At 34.2% G+C, this 19,660-nt stretch overlaps 2 protein-coding genes across 3 annotated transcripts; both read right to left on the bottom strand.

Moving 5' to 3' along the window:
* Positions 1–58: 58 nt before the first annotated feature.
* Positions 59–9,033, bottom strand: LOC110615145 (nuclear pore complex protein NUP62). Of its 2 annotated transcripts, XM_021756868.2 has the most exons (9): positions 7,341–9,031; positions 6,137–6,233; positions 5,767–5,845; positions 5,407–5,529; positions 4,977–5,054; positions 1,607–1,710; positions 768–855; positions 592–690; positions 59–361 (listed from the first exon to the last, which is right to left on the bottom strand). In XM_021756868.2, the coding sequence occupies exons 1-9, from the start codon at positions 8,923–8,925 to the stop codon at positions 269–271; spliced, it is 2,346 nt and encodes a 781-aa protein (XP_021612560.1). In that variant the 5' UTR covers positions 8,926–9,031; the 3' UTR covers positions 59–268. The 2 variants fall into 2 exon arrangements, with proteins under 2 accessions (XP_021612560.1, XP_043812521.1); XM_043956586.1 differs by lacking the exons at positions 59–361; positions 592–690; positions 768–855; positions 1,607–1,710 and adding an exon at positions 1,744–4,483 and having other exon boundaries at positions 7,341–9,033.
* Positions 9,034–13,566: 4,533 nt separating this feature from the next.
* LOC110615144 (carotenoid cleavage dioxygenase 7, chloroplastic) lies at positions 13,567–16,759 on the bottom strand. Its single transcript, XM_021756867.2, has 7 exons — positions 15,978–16,759; positions 15,151–15,279; positions 14,909–15,040; positions 14,501–14,773; positions 14,336–14,421; positions 13,936–14,250; positions 13,567–13,832 (listed from the first exon to the last, which is right to left on the bottom strand). The coding sequence occupies exons 1-7, from the start codon at positions 16,723–16,725 to the stop codon at positions 13,674–13,676; spliced, it is 1,842 nt and encodes a 613-aa protein (XP_021612559.1). The 5' UTR covers positions 16,726–16,759; the 3' UTR covers positions 13,567–13,673.
* Positions 16,760–19,660: the final 2,901 nt, after the last annotated feature.

Genomic DNA, 19,660 nt, shown 5'->3' on the forward strand with positions numbered 1-19,660 from the left:
CGGACAATGATAAATCTATTGATGGCTATGCAGCAACCAATCAGTAACATAACACTAATGCAGAACATCCGGAGACTGACAAGACAGCCATTCTTATCAAGAAATTACATCAGTTGCATGCACCATTACGCATCTCGTTTCTTACTTAAAAAAAGGTTAAACTAAACCATTTCTTCTTTCGGTGCATTTTCATGGATCTTTTCTGATTTCACAATTAGCTTGGCATAAGCTACAAATTATGTGAAGTCACGAGTATACAAATTCATGATCAAGACATCCAATATTTTGGACCCATCAGCTCGCGATCTGCTGCAGAACCTTGAGTAGCAAGCTTCTGAATGCGAGACGAGAATTCTTCAGCCTAATTAAAAGATTAAACGGTCAGTGATCTCGCCAAGGAAAGTTAAAACGCAACAAATGCTTAGCCAACAATAACAGTAACGCTAAACCAGAACGCTTACCATAACATCTGAAAAGAAATCATATATATAAAATATAATTAAAAAATACCTAACAACCATAACAATAAGGGGAAAAGAAAACATAAATCCACAAAAGAGATCCAGTGATGAAGAAAAACAAGATGATAACCTTCTCATCAATCCACATCAAAGAACTCAGTTGATTGTTCAAGATTCGGACAACCACATCCAATGGAGTCATCTTATCAATCGTGTCCAGATCACCACCCTAAATATAGCAAAATGTAAGCATCACCAATCATAATTTGTTGAAACTCTCATTCAATCATAAATATAAAGGCTAACCTGGCTCGAGTTCAAGGTATCAATAACAGATTTTATTTGTTCAGTCATCTGCTCCAGTTCTCTCTCTATAAGCTCAGCTTGCTCGTACCTGAAATCAAAGGGGTTCAGAAACAGAACAGGCAAGGGACAAAGAAAACCTCTGTATTTATTGGCCTTTTTTCAAGACAGATACAAGTAGGTTCTCAAATAAGCATTTAAAAATAACAGAAATAAGTCTAATTAAACCCATGTACTTTCACTCAACGACTAAATAAGTCTAATTTAAAATTTTGAACCAATTAAGCCCATGTACTTTCATTAAGGACCAAATAAATCATACTTTAATATAATATTTTTTTAATAATAAAATATTATTTTTAATAATTTAAAACATCAAAAAATTAGTATTTTAATTATCATAAAAAATTTTAAAAATATATAGATATAATAAATAATTTTTACAACTACAAAAATAAAGTTTTATCATATAAAAAATATTTTTATTATTAAAAAATAATATTATATTATTTAAAAAATAATATTATATTAAATAAGAGCTTATTTGACCCTTGAGTAATAATACAATAGTTTAATTGGTCCAAAATTTTGAATTGGCCCCTGAGTAAAAGTACAGGAGCTTGGACTTGTATCCTATAATAACTGTACCCTCGGTCAAAACTTCAAAAAGTTTCAGTTTCCAAGATAACAAAAAAATGACAATTTTTGGAAGTCAAAACTGGATTAATCAATTATCAGCAGACAACTGAAAACTGGACAGCAACTTCCACTAAATTATGGTTAGATATCATGACTATAAAACGCATGTCAGATGAAAGGGAAATAAAGCATATAGTTCTTACATAGCATCTCGAGTTGATGCAGCTTCATCATCAAGAAGCAGTCCACGCTCATCCTTGTAAATTCGTTCAGCTTCTTCTTCCATACTCTGCAAAGCCTTATCAACCTAAAAACATAAATAGATTTAATTAAAAAGAATACTTAACAGAAGCTCATATAAGGTTTTGTGACTAACGCTCCCTTATTTAGATGCATATCAGTGATTAAAAGAAATTCAGAATATGGGAACAAGGAAAAAAGATTAACTAAAAGGATAAGGGCTGAATACATAAATTGGAACAAAAGCACTGCAGCATACCGAACTTTTAGTTTGACCCATCAGATCTTTTATTTTGTATCCATTGAAGTTTGTACACAAAGAAACATAGCCACCCAATGATTCCCCTCCTTCATTCCTCTCACCTTTGTTCCTTCAGAAAAAAAATGTTATCATCAATTCCACCCCCCCCCCCCTTCCTCTTTTCTTCTCCTTCAAATCCACGCAAAATCCCTCTGTTAAGGTCCCGAATTATGGATAGCGTCACAAGTCTACTTACAGTAGACAAGGCCGAAGCCATTGGTCACCCAATGATTCCCTCCTTCCTTTCTCTCACCTTTGTTTCTTCAGAAAAAAATGTTATCATCAATTCCCCCCCCCCCCCTTTTCTCCTTTCTTCTCCTTCAAATCCACGTAAAATCCCTCTGTTAAGGTCTCAAGTTATGGATTGCGTCACAAGTCTACTTACAGTAGACAAAGCCGAAGCCATTGGTTTTCCTTGATTCTTTCCCCGCCCAATTGTTGTTGTTATGAGCTCAATAAAGAGAGCTCTAACCTTTTAAACTCGATGAGAAAGAGTTCAAATCTCAATTTAGATGAAATAAATCTGCTTATTTCATTTCTGATTTTTCAGCAATATATATAGGAAATAGTGTCACTGTTTAACACAATTCACTAAGATAGCAGCCCTAAAGAATAAAAAAAATTAAAAGATAAAATAAAACAATCTAATCCTCAAATAAAAGATAAAACAATCTAATCCTAAATTAAATCAAATACTTAGCAATCTAATCCTAAAATAAATCAAGTACTTAGCAATCTAATCTTAAAATAAATCAAATACTAGAAAATAGTCCATAACATCCTCTCACTTCGAAGAGCAAGGAATGCAGCTTTCACAAGTAAAACGATGCCTTGGGGGAGCTACCTAAGGTTGAATGTAGATTTAACTGTCTCACATTTTTATTTTGCTGACATTGGATTTTGAGTTTGCTATACAGCCTATACATTGGATTGTTGCTAACATACTCTCACATATTTTCCCAACACTGAAAGAAATTATTTGATTTAAATAGTGATTCTATTAGTGTTGCAGTTGTCATCCAGGCCACTTAAACATAAATTTTGGAAACTAGTTGCTTACCTAATAGTTTTAGTTTACCTATTGTTCTACATTGAGAAACTGTTGCTTAGGCCTTTGGCATGGAATTTACCAACATAGACCAGCTATATGTATTATTTATTTGATAATAAAACATAATAACAAAAGCCTAGGAGGTGTGGATCGAGGCTCAAAGCTATTGAGAGTATGTTACAGACACCAATGGAGGAAGAAAACAAAGGGGCAGTCTCTACAGTAGCAGTCAAAGAAAATTCTGGAATTGGTTAGCAGACAAGGAGTCCTTAGAGAGAATCTTGGGACTCAAGTCACAAGGGAAAAGAAGCATTCTTTACATAAAATAAGCATCACCGAGAGGAAGGGAAGCAGGTAGTGATTTTCTTCAATTTCAGCATTGGGCTGGGGCTAGCTTGTTAGGCTAGCACGAGAATTAGTTCCATGGGGCTGCCTGTCAAACATTTCTTTTTTTGTTTTATGTTGAGTAGCATGTCCTCATTGTATTGTTGAATCTGAAATTTCCTCTTTCTACAAATACAAATTATACAATCTCCACCACAATTTCACTTCAAATCTGATTTAACTCGTTCCTAACTCCATTACACAGTATATCCTACAATATAATTGACAACATCTTTCCTTTTACCCTTTGATCTACTTGTTCAAGTGCTCTCCATGGGGAGATGGGTGCCACTGCCATTAGCTTCCACATAAGTGTTTTAGTCACAAGTCAAATGGATAATGCTGAGTATAAAAATGCCACACGGCTTTTTGCTAGTTATTAAAACAAAAAATTGAGGTTTTTGATGGGTCAAAATAAAAGTTTAAGGTGCCACCAAAAGTTTGGCATAAATTGCAGGTTTCAATTTACGCATTCAGCAAAAAATATAATTCTAAATTCCACCTGATACCGAAACAAAAGAAATATCCATTCATTTGCAATCCTACAATATTCACTTATATTTTTTTTTTCTAAGTCCTGTTTGTGCAAATAATGCTCTAGTATGGATCTCTTTGGAAGGATTTACTTTCAAGCAAACACAGTAAATGTCATCATTAGCAAGGGACGAAGTGACAGATTTATGTTGCAAAATGCCCCTTCCCCCATGCCAATAATCTAAAATGAGAGCCATGAAAAGAATATTTTCATCAGCATTGACCAAAAGAGACGTTGATGAACCATTAAAGAGGATAATAGCTGGTGGCAAAACAATGCACTTGCATCCTCCGTACGGTCTGACCATTACACTTGGGGAAACTATAGAAAATCTTTTACAGCATAATAGCACAACTAGCCAGATCCTCATTCTAGTTAGTGGCAATTAAAAAAGAAAGCTCGCAGTGATAATAGGCAAATTAAATTTGGAAGATTTACTATTTAATCCTTAAGTATTGCTATTATTAACAAATCAGTCTCTGAATTTTCATAAACGTCCTTACCTTTTCTCTCCGTCAATGAAATAATTCTCCTCCTCTCCTCCAAACGAGAAGAAGACTCCTCCTTTACTATATTTTTAATGGCAGAAAATGATGAAATTAGATGGAAGGACTATTTCGTTGACAAAGAAAAAAAATAAGAATGTTTTATTAAGTTTCTTAAAATTGAGAGACTATGGCAATAGTCAGGGACTGAATAGCAAATCTATCATTAAATTTTAGGATTACATGAAGTTACCTATTTCCAAAATTTAGATAAAATGGCAGTCATGTGGGAAAACTAACAAAATAACAAATAAAATAATCAATGTGTTTCCTCACCCACCACAGCCAATCAAGTCCCTAACAACCAGAGTTGAAATATGGCAGTTTAGTCTTTGGAGAAGAGAAATGGCAGAGGGTATTTTCTCATAGAATAGCAACCATGCTCAATCTTTATACACAAACCAAAATCGCTAACGACAATAGCATATGATAATGTAATCACTTTACCTGATCTAAATATAAAGTGAAGAAAATTTTGTGACTGAAAGCATGCAGAATAAAGTACTTATTGAAGTACCTCCTGTTGATGGGTCTCAATTAACTCCAATTGCCGTTCCAAGCTAGCTTGTGTCTCAACAACTTTTGCCACCTCAATCTGAAGAATAATTTATTATCAGATAATAAAATGAAGAGATGAGCACAAATAGAAAAACTACTGTTTTTCTTCTAACAATTTCCTTTAATCTCAATTGCCACTACAATACAAAATAATTGCTGAACATGGATACAAAAGAAAAATCAATTCAAGACATCCTTGATAAAGAGTCATCTTTCGCATAACTAACAAGGCATAAGAAGTTAAGAACCAATGCTTTGATATATGTACAATGTAATGGTATAATAACTTTGCCATGAATAATATCTACAAGGAAAATGAAGCAATTAAAACTAAGCTTTCTCATTTCATAATTCAGTTTCTCTTAACAAACAACAAGAAATATAATTACCTCAAGCCTAAGAAGAACATCACGATTGTGCAAGATCCTCTTATCCCATTCAGCTATTGCAGCAGCTTGCTTGCGAAATTTCCCGGTGCGCTCTTGCAGCTCTGCATTCCACTCTTTGATGATCTTCAAATAAATCAAAGTACATGTAGGTTTAGATAGAACGAACAAAGTGACACAAATCAAAAACTAGAAAATATACAGGACAATATCATAATAAAGACAAGGCAGTGATCAAGGGAGGGGTTGCTTTCAGCTGCGTGATTGGCCATGACCACAGAGAGTTTCAGTAGGATGTTGGCATGGTAATCAATTATAATATGGCTTAAAAACACAGCAGAAAGAAATATTTCTATGAGGTACCTCCTCAACAGTCTTGCCTGTAATCTCAGATGGTAATTTTGGTGTAGAAGATATAGCAGCGGTCACACTTGAAGTTGTCCTATAAGAAAACAGAATATGAGAGAAAAATGCAGACAAATTCTCTACCATGAGAAATTTTATGTTGATTCAAGGCCCCTGGTATAACTTATACTTGGAAGAAATAATGGGAAAAATACATGATATATAGGAAACATAAGAAAAAATTATTCATAAAGCAAGATGGAAAAGAAGTACCTAGGAAAAAAACATCTGAGGGGCAAACAAAAGGATTTCAGCAATAACAGTAAAAGCTTGGTTTAGATACTACAGAAATTGAGAACAAAAAATTTGCAACTGAGGATATTCGTACCCACTGCTGGAAGCCACAGCAAGAGGAAGTGTCATCTGAGATGTGGTAGCACTGGAACTGGAAGTTGTTGTAGCTGCAGAAGTAGAAGTAGAGACACCTGAAGAATGGTTTGCGTCAGAAGTAAGAACTTAAATCCTAAACTTGATCTAGACTCCTTAAGATCCAGACCATAAGCACCCAAATAAATAAATAAAATAGAAGACTCAAATAATTAGAACACTTGAGAATGTCTGTAAGGATGAAGATGTGCTGGCAAAAGAAGGGGAGAAAAAAAAAATAACTATGAGCTGTTTCATAAAGAACATAGGCAAAGGAAGTGCTATCATTTTGCTCTGCCTGAAGTAAAAAGCTATGATTCACCCCCTTTTTTCATAGATAAAACTTCATTAGCATCACAGAACAACCCAAACAACTTTCACGTGAGAAAGAAGAGAATCCTGATATGCATCATTGAGGGGACACTTCATCTCAACTTGACTAACAAATTGAATTGAGATTTTCCTTTACCCTTTGTTGGATTAAGGGAAATGGAGAAAAGAGAAAAGAAAAGAAATTGAATTTCTAACCTTTCCCTTTTTTGGACAATAAATAAAAGCGAGAAAAGAGGAGAAAGGATGAGAAATTTGATTTCCCAAATCCACTTCATTCACTCAAAACATTTCTCTCTAAAGAAATGGAAGGAAAATTAGATATTCACATACTATTTATATTCAAATTTCTTACATACACTTAATATCACATAAAACAAAAAATCATTCATGGCAATTAAGTAATTGTATTATGAGATAAGTTCATTTCTCCTCCATTGCAGTAAAGTATCCAAATAATAGAAAAGAAATTTAATTTCTTTTATTTTTTTTTCCACTTCATTTCTCCTCTTTAATTTCTCCTCATTTCCACTCAATAATGGATCCAAACAAAGGGTTAATCTACCCACTAGTTGTCACCTGTAATATTAAACAAAACCCTAGGCTCTACTAGCTTTCTGAAGACAAATCAATAAAGCATTTCGTGTAACTCCAGTTGTTATAACCACAAAAAGAAGAAATTGGAAAGATCAACATCTGCTTTTACAGATTTAGTAGAAATCCACTTATCTATTAATAAGCAAATAAAAAAACATGAATGCAATACTTCAGGCATATAATGACCATCTTATAACAATATACTATCTCAAGCACGAAGAAGACGTTGACACACTCACTGAATAAGGGTGCAGCAATAGTTGATTGAGCTTGTGATGTTGACGCAGGAACTGATGGTTTGGTTGATAAGGAAAATCCTGTGTAGGAACTAGTACTCCCCGAGGAAGCAGGTGCAGTGGACACACCAAAACCAGTAAAGGAACTAGTAGTTCCAGAAGAAGCAGCTGTGGTAGCTGAAGTAGCAGAAGAAGAAGCACTTGCACCAGATGCATGTAAAGTAAGCGTAGAAGCTGTGGCAGAAGAAGAAGCCACTGCAGTACCAGCAGCTGGAGTAAGAGCATTTGTGGTTGTGACTGTAGAAAACAACGGCGATGGAGATGTTGGTTTTGCAGGAAGGGTGGTGGAGACAGCAGGGGCAGATGAAGAAGCTGCATTGCTAAAGCTAAAGGAAGATTGGGACGATGCAGAAGACGGTGTCCCAAACGAAAAGCTAGAAGCGCTTACTGAAGATGCAGAAGATGGTGTCCCAACAGAGAAGCCCGAAGTGCTTGCTGATGAAGATTGTGTCAGAGGAGCTACCGTAGATGTTAAACTTGGAGTGCTTTTCGATAAGGAAAATCCTGTTGCAGCCGTGGAGAATGGCGACGCAGAGCTTGAATTCAAAGAGGAAGTTGAAGAGAACAAATTAGACGAAAATGCAGGAGTTGAAGCTGTTGTAGACGAGGCAAACAAGTTAGATGTAGTAGTGCCAATTGAAGCACCTGATGACCCAAACAGGGACGGCCCAGAACTTGTAGCAGATGAAGACGTCCCAAACAGGAATGAACCTGAACTCGCAGCAGATGAGGATGTACCAAACGGAGATGGCCCGGAACTGGCCGCAGACGAAGTTGTTCCGAACAAAGATGAACTTGTGCCAAACAGGGGTGAAGGAGAACTCGCTGCAGATGAAGTTGTTCCAAACAAGGGCGAAGAAGAACTTGCAGCAGAAGAAGTTGTGCCAAACTGGGGGGGAGCAGAACTTGCTACTGATGGAGTTGTTCCAAACAGGGGAGAAGCGCTTGTTGCAAACAATGGTGAAGACGTATTTCCCCCAAACAAGGACGTGCCGGTGCTTGATGCCGCTGACGCTGCACCAAACAGAGGCGACGCAGAACTTGGAGCTGAAGAAACAGTCCCAAACAAGGTAGACGCAGAACTAGTCGCAGATGAAACAGCCCCAAAAAGGTTTGAACCCGAGCTTGCAGAGGAAGCAGCTTGTGCAAATGGCGATGAGGTGGAACCAGACGCAGAAACAAAGAGAGATGGAGTGGAACTAGTGGCAGCGGGAGCTGATCCGAAGGAGAAGGAGAAGGAAGGGTTGGAGGAAGCGGAGGAGGATGAAGAGGTAGAGAATCCGAAACCGAATGGAGAAACGGAAGAAGCTGAGCTAGGGTTAGAGTTTGACGAAGTGTTGAGGGAAAAAGACAATGGGGTGGAGGAAGAAGAGGAAGATGAGCTAGGGTTTGCAGAAGCGAAAGGGGAAGATCCGAAAGATAATCCGGAACCAGTGGTTGTGGATCCAAACGGAGAAGTTGAGGATCCGAATGAGAATGGAGATGAGGAAGATGATTGAGAAGAGGATGAGAAAGAGAAGCCTGACATTGTGGCGCTCTCTTTCCCTTTTTCTTTCAGAGGGATTACTGAGTTCTGTGTTTTGAAAGGAGGGGTTTTTGGAGGGTTTGGTTCTTGAAAGTAGAAAACCCCTTTCAATTCGATTAATCAATATGATCCAACCACGGACTGGAAAATGAACCAGAAGGTCTGAAAATGTCCAAATTTTTTGGGCCATACACTTACTCGTGGGCTTTTTAACAACTGCTCTTGGCCTTCGTTTGAAATGAGATTTCTTAAAATAATTAAATTTTTTAGTTTAAAATTTTTAATTTGTGTTTAACAGGAACGAGAGTTTGTAAAGATTTTTTTAGATTTTTTAACAACATCCAAAATCCTTTATTTCCAATTTATTAAATTAGTGAATCAAAAATATTTTCTTTTTAAAATCTTTGAATATTTTTAAAAAGAGTTCATTCCTTTTAAATTATAGAAAATTTTAAAATTTACTTTATAAATCTTAGTTATATTATTTCTGACTAAATAAACTAATTGTTGAATTGAAAATGATGAGATTTTAAATAGCACGATAAATATTAAAAATATATAATTTTAAATGCTAATATAAAATTGTGATATGAAATAAAATAAAATAAATATTTATGTAAAAAAGTGAGGATAAAAAATGATAAGATTTGAAAACTGAGAAAAAAGTTGTAATTCTTAAATATTAATGTAGAATTAATCATAAGAATAAAATCGATTAAAAATCTAACAACATGATAACCACCTGGCTTTCCTAGCCTAGGAATAAGGACGGATCCAAAAGAAGACCACAAGTCCAAAACTCGTCAGACTATACGCTCGAAAGACGGCCCGATTTCACAAGGCCGGAACCAGCAACTCAGGGCAATTCGGATCAGATACGAGCACAGACCCAATAGGGAAGCAGGCTCAATCACTCACCAACCCTGTTCGCATGCGTGACAGGAATAATTAAATGGCCGCCTGACATGGAGAAGGGGTCTGACACGTCCGTACGTACGAGCCTGAGTGATATAGACAGGTAGCATAATAGCAGGAACAGGAGCAGGTAGAAAGGGGGGATCTCTCTTTTCTACTCTCTCTTCTTCTTCCGCCTCCTTCCTGGACTCCATCTTTATTTTTCTCTCTGCAACTCTTGCCTAAATATACTACTCTAATTCATAAAATTTGACTTGAACGTCGGAGGGTCTCCACCGAGGCATCCCCGGTTGACCCCTGACCGTTTTTCCTTATTTTGCAAGTTCTTTCATCAAATAGAATATCGAGAGACCCATTTAATGGACCCATACGATGAACCAAGAAGAAAACCAGATCTATCATGGAGAAGGAGGAGAAAAAGATTTATCACAACATATTTTCAATAGTTTTAAAATAATGCTTAATTGTTTTCTTTTTTTTATAGGAGGGAGAGATCCTAATTAAATTAATCTAGGCCAACCAACTCCAATACAATCTGCATTTAGTAAGTCAGCTTCATAGTCGGGATTATCCAACCACACAAACTCAGCCTCTCCTGCCACTGCTAATATCGCAAAATGATCTGCAACACTATTAGTTTCTCTAAAAATCTTTTTAACTTCCACCTCCCAATCTTGCTGCAGAAGTCTATTGATGTTTCTTAATAAATTAGCAATTCTGAAAGCTCTTTGACATTGTCCTTGAACTAAAGCCACAGCAGCTGCACAATCAGATTGTAATTTAATTTTCTTCCACCCTATTTCCCAAGCCAACCTTAAAGCACTGTAAATTCCCCACAACTCCGCTTCCAAATGATCACATCTACCCAAAGCAAGCGTAAAACCACCAAGCCAGCGACCGAAATGATCCTTGAAAATACCAGCACAACCTCCACCATGAGAATTCACACTACCATCTGTGTTAATAGTTACCCATCCTAAGCCACCTGGTTGCCAAGCAATGAAAGATAAATACTTCAATCCATCATTGTGCAACGAGTCTCTCTGCCATGCCACCTGAACCGTTTTAGCCTCCTTCAAAATAAAATTCAACGAGATCTCAGAGTGGTGAGAATCACGATCAAAGACAAAGGAATTTCGCCACTTCCATAGCCACTATAGACCGACGGCAAACACAATATCCCAAGAAATACCATTGATCTGAACATCAATACTCTGTAAATTAGAGGCCAGCCACATAAACACATCATTGGTACAAAAGAAATTATTCTCAATTTGTTCAGCACCAAGCTGATTCCACAATCGCATTGCCAAAGGACAATCTCTTAAAGCATGGAAGACCGTTTGCAGTGCAGAAGAGCATAAGGCACAACCATCAAAATTAGTGAAACCTCTCTTCTTCCTCTATACGTTACACATGATTTTTCCATGAGCAACCTCCCACATAAACATTCTAACCCATTGTGTTCCTCTAGCCTTCCATATCCATTTCCAAACCCGCTGATGGTCTTTCCCATTAGAATTTAAAAGAACTTCATATTCTGATTTAACAGAATACCTACCCGATGAGTTTCTGCTCCAAATCACGCCATCAGCATTCTCAACACCATTAGATAGACTTAACGGTTGCAAGAAACTCAAAATATTTTGGGGAAGAACTTCTCTCAAGACATCCCAATTCCATCCTACACCCTCAATCTAGTAGTTGCGAATCTTGTCTAATAGACTCAAATGGGAAGCAGGCACCAAAGCGAACTCAATTAAAGATCCTATAGACAGCCATGAATCTGTCCAAAAGAGTATCTCATTCCCAGAAACCACATTGTGACTGATTCCTTTACGAAGAAGTTCCAAACCAAAACACACTGCCCTCCAAATCATAGATGCTCCACTTTTCATCTTCATATCCCATGAAGCTCTACCAGCAGCATATTTCTTAAATAAATATTTAGCCCAAAGCTCATCAGAACTATGCAAAGCTCGCCATGCCAGCTTGCCCACAAGCGCCTGGTTCATATGTCTCATACAACGTATACCCAGTCCACCCATATGTTTAGGCTTAGTCACTGTCGCCTAATTGACCAGGTACAACTTCTTATCACTATAATTTCCATGCCATAAAAAGTCTTTATATATCTTTTCCATTTCTTTGCAAACTTAAACAGGAAGCACTATAGTTTGCATTAAGAACACCGAAATTACATTAAGAACCGAGCTAATCATAGTAACCCTCCCTGCTTTAGAAAGCGTAAAGCCCTTCCAGCCATACAATCTATGTTTCATCTTGTCAATGATTTTAAGGCCGGCAAACAATTGTTAGTCGGATAAATTTTATTTTAGTTAATATATATATACGTGAGTAATTTAGTGTTTTTAAATACAATTATATTAATGATTACGGTTATTAAGAATAATTACTATATTGTTATTATTTATCAAATGAGTATTATACTTATTTTTTTGTGATATTGTTAATTTTTTTAAGCAATTGTATTATACTTGTTTTTATATTTTGTATAATTTAATTATAATTAATTTTATTTATAAATTTTAAAATAAATATATAATAACTAAATACAAATATTATTCTTGTATTATTTTAAAAATTGCTTAAACAGTTTAACTAGTCTACAAATAATGATTCATATATAACATAATTTAGAAAAAAAATCCATTTTTTTATCATTACTTTTGATTAGTTGAACTAGTTTTTTTAAAAAATAAAAGATTGAAAAATCTATCAAAAGTATCATTTAAATATATGAAATAATTTAATATAAAGTCATTATAAATATATATAAAAAGTTTAAAATCGAAAATAACATTCAAATTAGGATTTCGAAATAAAACTAGTTACTGTAAGGAAGCGTATCACCACCGATGGAAATAACCAAAGTTAAAGCCTCAAGAACATGCTAACTTCTATCCATTGAACCTCCAACAACGAAAGCAGCATGTTACTCATAAACAAGAATCCAAAGCATCGTGAAAAACATTAAAAAAATATATATATTATGGAAAACTAAAAATAGAGAGAACTGATTAAATTGTTATAACTAAAGATATTTCTTTATGATGTTGAAAAATCATACTAAATAAAAATGAGAAGCAAGTATTAAGAAATAAAAATAAGTCAAAACCACCACTGCGGATAAGGAGGAAATTTGGACAAAGTCTTGATATTAAGAACATATGTCGGAAAGGTCATCCATCTAAGTGTCAACAACTATAGAACCTCAAGTTACTTTGGATTCAATTTTTAAATAACCACAACTATAATTCATAACTAATTAAATCTATTGAAGTATCTATTAATATTAGAAAGATAAAAAAAAAAAACAAAACAAAATTTATTTACACTCGCCCAAATGGTAGAGAACCACTTACATCCCGGTGGGATAAAAGAGTAAGGAAAACTATGTTCATAAATAAAAACTTTGTCCTGAAAAAATAAAAGATCACAAGACTCCGAGAACTGTAATAGTTAAAGAGCAAATTTACTTCATCAAATACTGGTCGGGACAATTTACTCATAGTGAACCAAATAAATTTGAAATAGTTGTGGTTATAAAAAGAAAAAAATCCAATTCATATAAAAGCCCCTCAATTCAACAACAGATGCATAACAATATCAATCTAATTTGATATATTACTAGTGTATATATAACTTAAAGTATAATAATTTATTTTATATAAATTAAATATCCATTATAAAATTCATATTAAATATCATTATTATTCATTTTATTTGCTTATATTATAAGCAATCTCACAGTAAATATTTAATTTAAATGCCAATAAACTCTCATCTTATATATGTATGTGTGTAAACAAAGTTTAAAACTTTGTTTCAGTAGTATCAGCCCAAAAACCATGAAAACCAAGTGGGAAATTTAAATGCCCGGGGACCTCAAATCTTGCTACTAATGCATCAGCTTCCCCAATCCTCTTTGGATTCAAAATCACAAGATAGCATCTCTGTATTGCCACTGCATACTGCAAAGCAACAAAAAAAAGGAGCATATTGGTAAGGTTGATTCATCCCACAAGGCCACAATATTCATACTTTAGAGCATTAATTAACATGCTGAGTTCTCACCTCAACTACGAGAAGATACCCATCGTCTTCTTCTCCTGGCTTGGGAACAAATATAGGCTCACCGATAAACTTCCGAGCACCAGCAGACCATGTCTTTATAGACTCATCTCGTACATTCAACTTCACCACCATATCAAATGGGAAATGTGGCAATGTCTGGCGAGACCCCGAAGAAGTTGCTGCGTATATGTAGGTGTTCTTATTGCCAGAAAATGTTGGATTAATGATGGGAAAATCTGCAGGCTTCTTCCATTTATTCAAGGGCTCCACACTACATCTTTGACAGCTTCCATCAGCATTCAAGTTAATAGATACCTGAATTTTACAAATTTTTTTGTTTCATTACTTAAATATCAACAGTAAAATATTTTATTTTTTTGCTGTCATGGATGATTATTACCTGAACTAGATGAGGCAATAACTCGTTTCCTCGTTCTCTCACGTTCATAATAGAAGGGTCTAGTCTCCCACTTTGCCAATCATACCCTGTCAACACCACAATTAATCAGATTAATTACAAATTTTGACCATATCAATCACTTGTCTATTGAAGCAATTAACTTACCAAACATTCTTTTGAAATTGAACCATTGATAGGAGCAACAGCAAGCATGTACTTGGACCTCCAAATTCCCATTGTCATCCATGACCTCAAAAGCATTGCCGACGTGCAGCAGCCACATCTGTGAAGGTGCTTCTACAGGCACTCTCCAGTCTCGGTAGCCAAAGGATTTATCAGGAGAACGAGGAAGTAAATATATGGGAGAGGTTGACTTGCTAGGGTTCACTGACAGGGCAGATATCATGGGAGACAACCCACAGACTGCCGCCATTGATCCTGCAATTAAATTACAGATTGGCTTATTCTAATGGCTAAAAATATATTATTCACTTGATAGATTCATATTTTGAGTTTCATTCTCTCAGTTCATACTATCACAAGATTTCAATTAAAAAAAAAAAAAAATCTTACCGCTAACATCAAGTTTAATTCGATTGGCAAAGAGTATGTAATGAGTATCTGTAAATGCCCAATCATGTATCATCAAATGATCGGGAATGTTGAATTCTCGTCTTTGTAGTAATTTGAAATTTGAATCATATTCTGAAAAGGAAATTAAAAAAAAAATTATTCTGATTATTTATATAGCATTTAATATGATATATATAAAAATAATTAATTAGTAGTAGTTTGTATATAAATATAAAGCTTACCATAAAACGTAAAATTACTGCGAGGCAGTAACATATCCTCCGCATTGCATGACAAGGTAAGAAGCCTATTTTTCTTGCTGTCCAGCTTATAATGAGACAACAATCTTTTGGGTGGCATCTTGAAAACTCCTATTCAAAGTTACCAAAATAGGCAATCATTAACATATAATACATCAATTTATTATATAAAAATAATTTATTGATTAAAAAATAATAATAATAATTTAATTAGATTGGATTGGGGTATTTTTTTCAAATGAAGACAAACTATTGATTTTTCAAAAAATATAAAAAAAATATACTAACTAAACAAAAATAATTTTCACACCTCATAAAAATTTTAAAATTTTTAATTGAATTATTTCTAATTAAATAAAATTTAAGTGTTCAGATCAAAATAATTTAAAATCCATGACGCATTTGCGGAATGTAAATATGTGAGGCACTCAAACTCCATTCGCAATTGTAATAACATAAAGTAATAATTACAGCTAGTTAAAACTATTTTATAAAAAATTATTATTTTAGAGGTTACTGTTGTAATTAAAATATTTTCAAATAATATTTCTCAACGATGGATAAATAGTACTACTAAATAAATCTTTCCAAATAGCTTGAGCTTCTATAAACATTAATAATTCATGACCAAGAAAAAACAAAAGAAAATTTAAAAAGTAGTTGAAGAGATTATTTGGTTGGTGCATTTTTCATAGAGACGTTTTTTTTATTTGTAAGAAAATTATCTCAATTAATGCGACCTATGAAAATCATGCTGTAACGCCATTTAATCAACAAAAGTTTTCTGAATCAATGAAATACATACGCACCATACAGTATCGGCTTCAATAAACCTGCGGCTATATCCAATAGATCGCCGTTATGATTTACTCCGTCCGTCGCTAGATCACAACCATCGACCAAATCAAATCTCCCAATCGTATCCAACGTCCCTGATTCAATCTCATAAGGAATCCCGCCTTCCCACAAGCACAATAGCCTCCCACCCCACTTGAGTACGCTAGTATTGGCTACATTTTTCATGACCTTGGTATTTCCGAGCCTCTGACCCCCTTTTAAGACAGAAAATGGGCCCCGATGAGTAAATCGCCACGTGCCAGTCTCTGGATCGTGTTCCTCCACCTGAGCCTCTGTCTTCACGTACCTAGCCATGAACTTCAAATCCGCAGAGACTTCATCAATAATAAATGCCCTAAGGTACCCATGACCATCCAAAGGATGCACCGTGGATCCATGGTCATCGGTGAAAAGACCAGGCCCGGTTAGATAATACGTACCGGAAGGGAAGTCCGGCGGGATTGCACCGTCTACAGCTCGAAGGGTGACTGGCTCCACAGTCTCAAAACGTTGAGACACAAATAAAAATTGATAATCCCAAAACGCAGCGACTGAATCATCTATAGCACTTTCCAAGGCTAAGTGGCTATTATCAGTAGAAGAAATGGATATAGCTCTTTGTATTTTGGTTCTCGACGGCGTTGGAATCCGGTACAACGGAGGGAGTTCTATCGGAGAAGGGAACTTTGTCGGAATAATATGAGATGGCTTGGCCTGCATATTCTCCGAAGAATAAAACAAGAATTTTGGAAGCAAGTGAGAGTTTGATCTGAGGGTGAAAAGCGAGAGTGCATATATATAGGATTGTGATTGGATAATTAGGATCAATTATTTGTCTTAATTACGGATTTGCCAGCCCTTCATGTGCATGGTGGTGGACTATGTGTTGAACCTAGGGATGGCCACGAGTAGATCGAGGTTCAAATCTAAGATTTAGACACATTAAATTGGATACGATTTTTTTTTTTCAATTTAATTTGATTAATTTATTAAAAATTTAAAATATTTCTTAATTAAAATTTTTGATTCAAAATTAAATTGAATTAAGGATTTTAATCTAATTACAATTTAATTTGATTTAATTTAAAATTACACCTATTTATTATAATTTAGAAATAAAGAGTGTCGGGTGTAGTTGGAGTTACCATTCAGACCACTTAAGAAATGGCAGACATGCATATTGTCTAGTTTCTTACTTTTGCTTTTTTTAATCTTATGGGAGGAATATTAAAACCCCAATGATATTAGATATTTGTCAATTTATTTATTTTTTTCTCCTCCTCTGTTGTATTTGGGACGGATTTTTCTAGATTTTGCATATGAGCTTCAAGTTGCGTCTTACTTTATATTCATCAGCAATATGTATTTTAAGACTGCAAATACAATAAATTTTACAATAATAATGGAGACAAAAAATAATGTACATATTTAATTTAATTTAATGATAGTAACTTTCATAAATTAAATTTAATTATAGTATCAGGTTAATAGTTAATTGTACATAATAATATTGATATAATATTTAATAATACATGAGATCAACGCTACTGTAGAAATTATTTTTGCTCTAATATTCTATAGAGCGAAGTTGAAAATACAATTGAAGGTTGGTACTTTATTTCTCAACTATTACTAAAGTCTCCTATCAATAGCATTAGTAAGCTCAAATACTTATAAGAAGAAGCCAACTCTTATATATAGAATATGAGTGAGATATTTCAGCTCTAGATTTAACGGTATATGTCTATTAAATAAGATATGAAATTTTGTAAAATTTATCGACTGACTAATAGTTGAAGTATAAACCTGTAAAAATACAATAAATTATTTGCTTTTTCTTTCACGACACATGCAAATAATATAGTGTTATTAGTAAAGAGACCATCAATCAGTATCTAATAAGTGTCTAAAAGAGACTTTAATACTTTTAAAAAAACCACAATGATGAGCCGACAACAAAAAAGAAAGTGTCTAAGAAAAAAAATAAAAACAGATACATCTAATTGTAAGTTTTATACATATTAAGTTTCAAAGCCATGAAATGCAAATGACTTTGTGATGTTTTGAGATAATGAAATACTTCACGAGTAATTACAATATTATCCCGAATAGCTCGATTTGGGATAAAAACATCATAGTATGCAGGAATAAGGGAATGTATCAACAAAGTTTGAAATAACTTTATATACAAAATTGTACAAGCTAATACCAATAAAGTTACAACACTTCAAAATAAAAATAATATTAGTCCTATTGAATTCTAGAAAAAGTCACAAGCAAAAAACTAATGAAAACATAACAAAGAGATGAACCCAAAATATGTCAAATTTTTTTTTGACATTAAAGACTAGAAAAACAATCAAAGCCTGGGGCTTTATAACAATTCAATTGGAAACATTTGTTCTTATTTATCATCAGCTAAAAGAGATAGAAGTGCCTCATTAATTGTCGGTGTACCACGTGTGGAATAAGATTTAAAACATGATCACAATTATAAGGTGTCACTGTTGTATACAAGTGACAAAATAAATCTCTGATAAAATATTGAATCTCAATCTCTCGTCCAATCCAATCATCGCTCAATGCTTAAAGGAGAATATAATAATTATATTGTCAATATTGAATATTAGGCAACTAAAAAACATCTTATGTTTCTATTCTCTCCCTAAAGCCATTGGATTTGAGACTGTTGTTTTTGTTGTATCTCGTCCCAAAATGAAAGTTCATGGAGTTGAGCAAGCAATTGAGCTTAGATAATTTTATTAGTAGGATCAGCCAGTCAAGAATAAACATCCATCAATTTGTTGCTAAATCAAACATAACTCATGCGAATAATGATGAAAATGAAACACATGCGATCCACGATCAAGAACAACTTATGCTAATTGAATCACATCGGGGCATCGAGAATGCATCGACCATTTAGATTCAAACTGAAACAAACATTTTCATTTAGCAATCATGCCAGTATCAAGGAAAGTTACTAGAGGATGATAATCTGATTTTAACAAAGTCTCATGTAGAACTCGAGCTTTAAGAAGACATTCAATCCAATTAGAAGTGCTTCACTATCTAAATATTATTGAATTGTTTGATGACCAAAACGCTTAATAAAATGGGTGAAGGTGGAACCTTTCCATGCCCATCCAAGTAAAGAATAAACTGCATAAAATTATCAAAATATGCTGCTTGAGATGATCGTACATAACATCCACCCATTTTATCATCTTAACTTCAAATGGAGTTAAAATTTCCAATACAATACTAAAGAAAATCCTGCATATTATAGAGACATTTTAGGTCATCTCTAAGTTTGGATAAAGTCGCGTCTTGTTGCAATATGCATGTGTTCACTTAGATATGATTATGATTCAACTGTTAAGTAATTGTTGATTGAGTCATTCAAGTATAGATGGTCCACACAATAATACGTGATGGTGTAAAAAATAAAATAAACAAAAAAAAAATCAACTACATAATTGTAATCATTAAAATTTTATTTAACGGCCGAAACTCTTGATAAAATAAGAAAAGAGATCAGTTGTAGACTTAAAAATTTAAATAAGGGATTCAATTTAAATAAATAATCAAATAGAATAAAACACATGAAATACATATGGAAATAAATCTAAATTAAACTTATATACTTTTATTC

This window comes from Manihot esculenta, chromosome 5 (assembly GCF_001659605.2).
Source record: "Manihot esculenta cultivar AM560-2 chromosome 5, M.esculenta_v8, whole genome shotgun sequence".
Taxonomy (NCBI): Eukaryota; Viridiplantae; Streptophyta; class Magnoliopsida; order Malpighiales; family Euphorbiaceae; genus Manihot; species Manihot esculenta.

Excerpts from the sequence above, each read along its gene's own strand:
- LOC110615145 (XM_021756868.2), bottom strand. The coding sequence starts at position 8,925 with ATGTCAGGCTTCTCTTTCTCATCCTCTTCTCAATCATCTTCCTCATCT. Across the intron at positions 691-767 it reads ATACCTTGAACTCGAGCCAG|GGTGGTGATCTGGACACGAT; the intron begins GTTAGCCTTTAT and ends TGCTATATTTAG. Across the intron at positions 362-591 it reads TGATGTGGATTGATGAGAAG|GCTGAAGAATTCTCGTCTCG; the intron begins GTTATCATCTTG and ends TCTTTTAATTAG.
- LOC110615144 (XM_021756867.2), bottom strand. The coding sequence starts at position 16,725 with ATGCAGGCCAAGCCATCTCATATTATTCCGACAAAGTTCCCTTCTCCG. Across the intron at positions 14,774-14,908 it reads AATTAAACTTGATGTTAGCG|GATCAATGGCGGCAGTCTGT; the intron begins GTAAGATTTTTT and ends ATTTAATTGCAG. Across the intron at positions 14,251-14,335 it reads TATTGCCTCATCTAGTTCAG|GTATCTATTAACTTGAATGC; the intron begins GTAATAATCATC and ends TGTAAAATTCAG.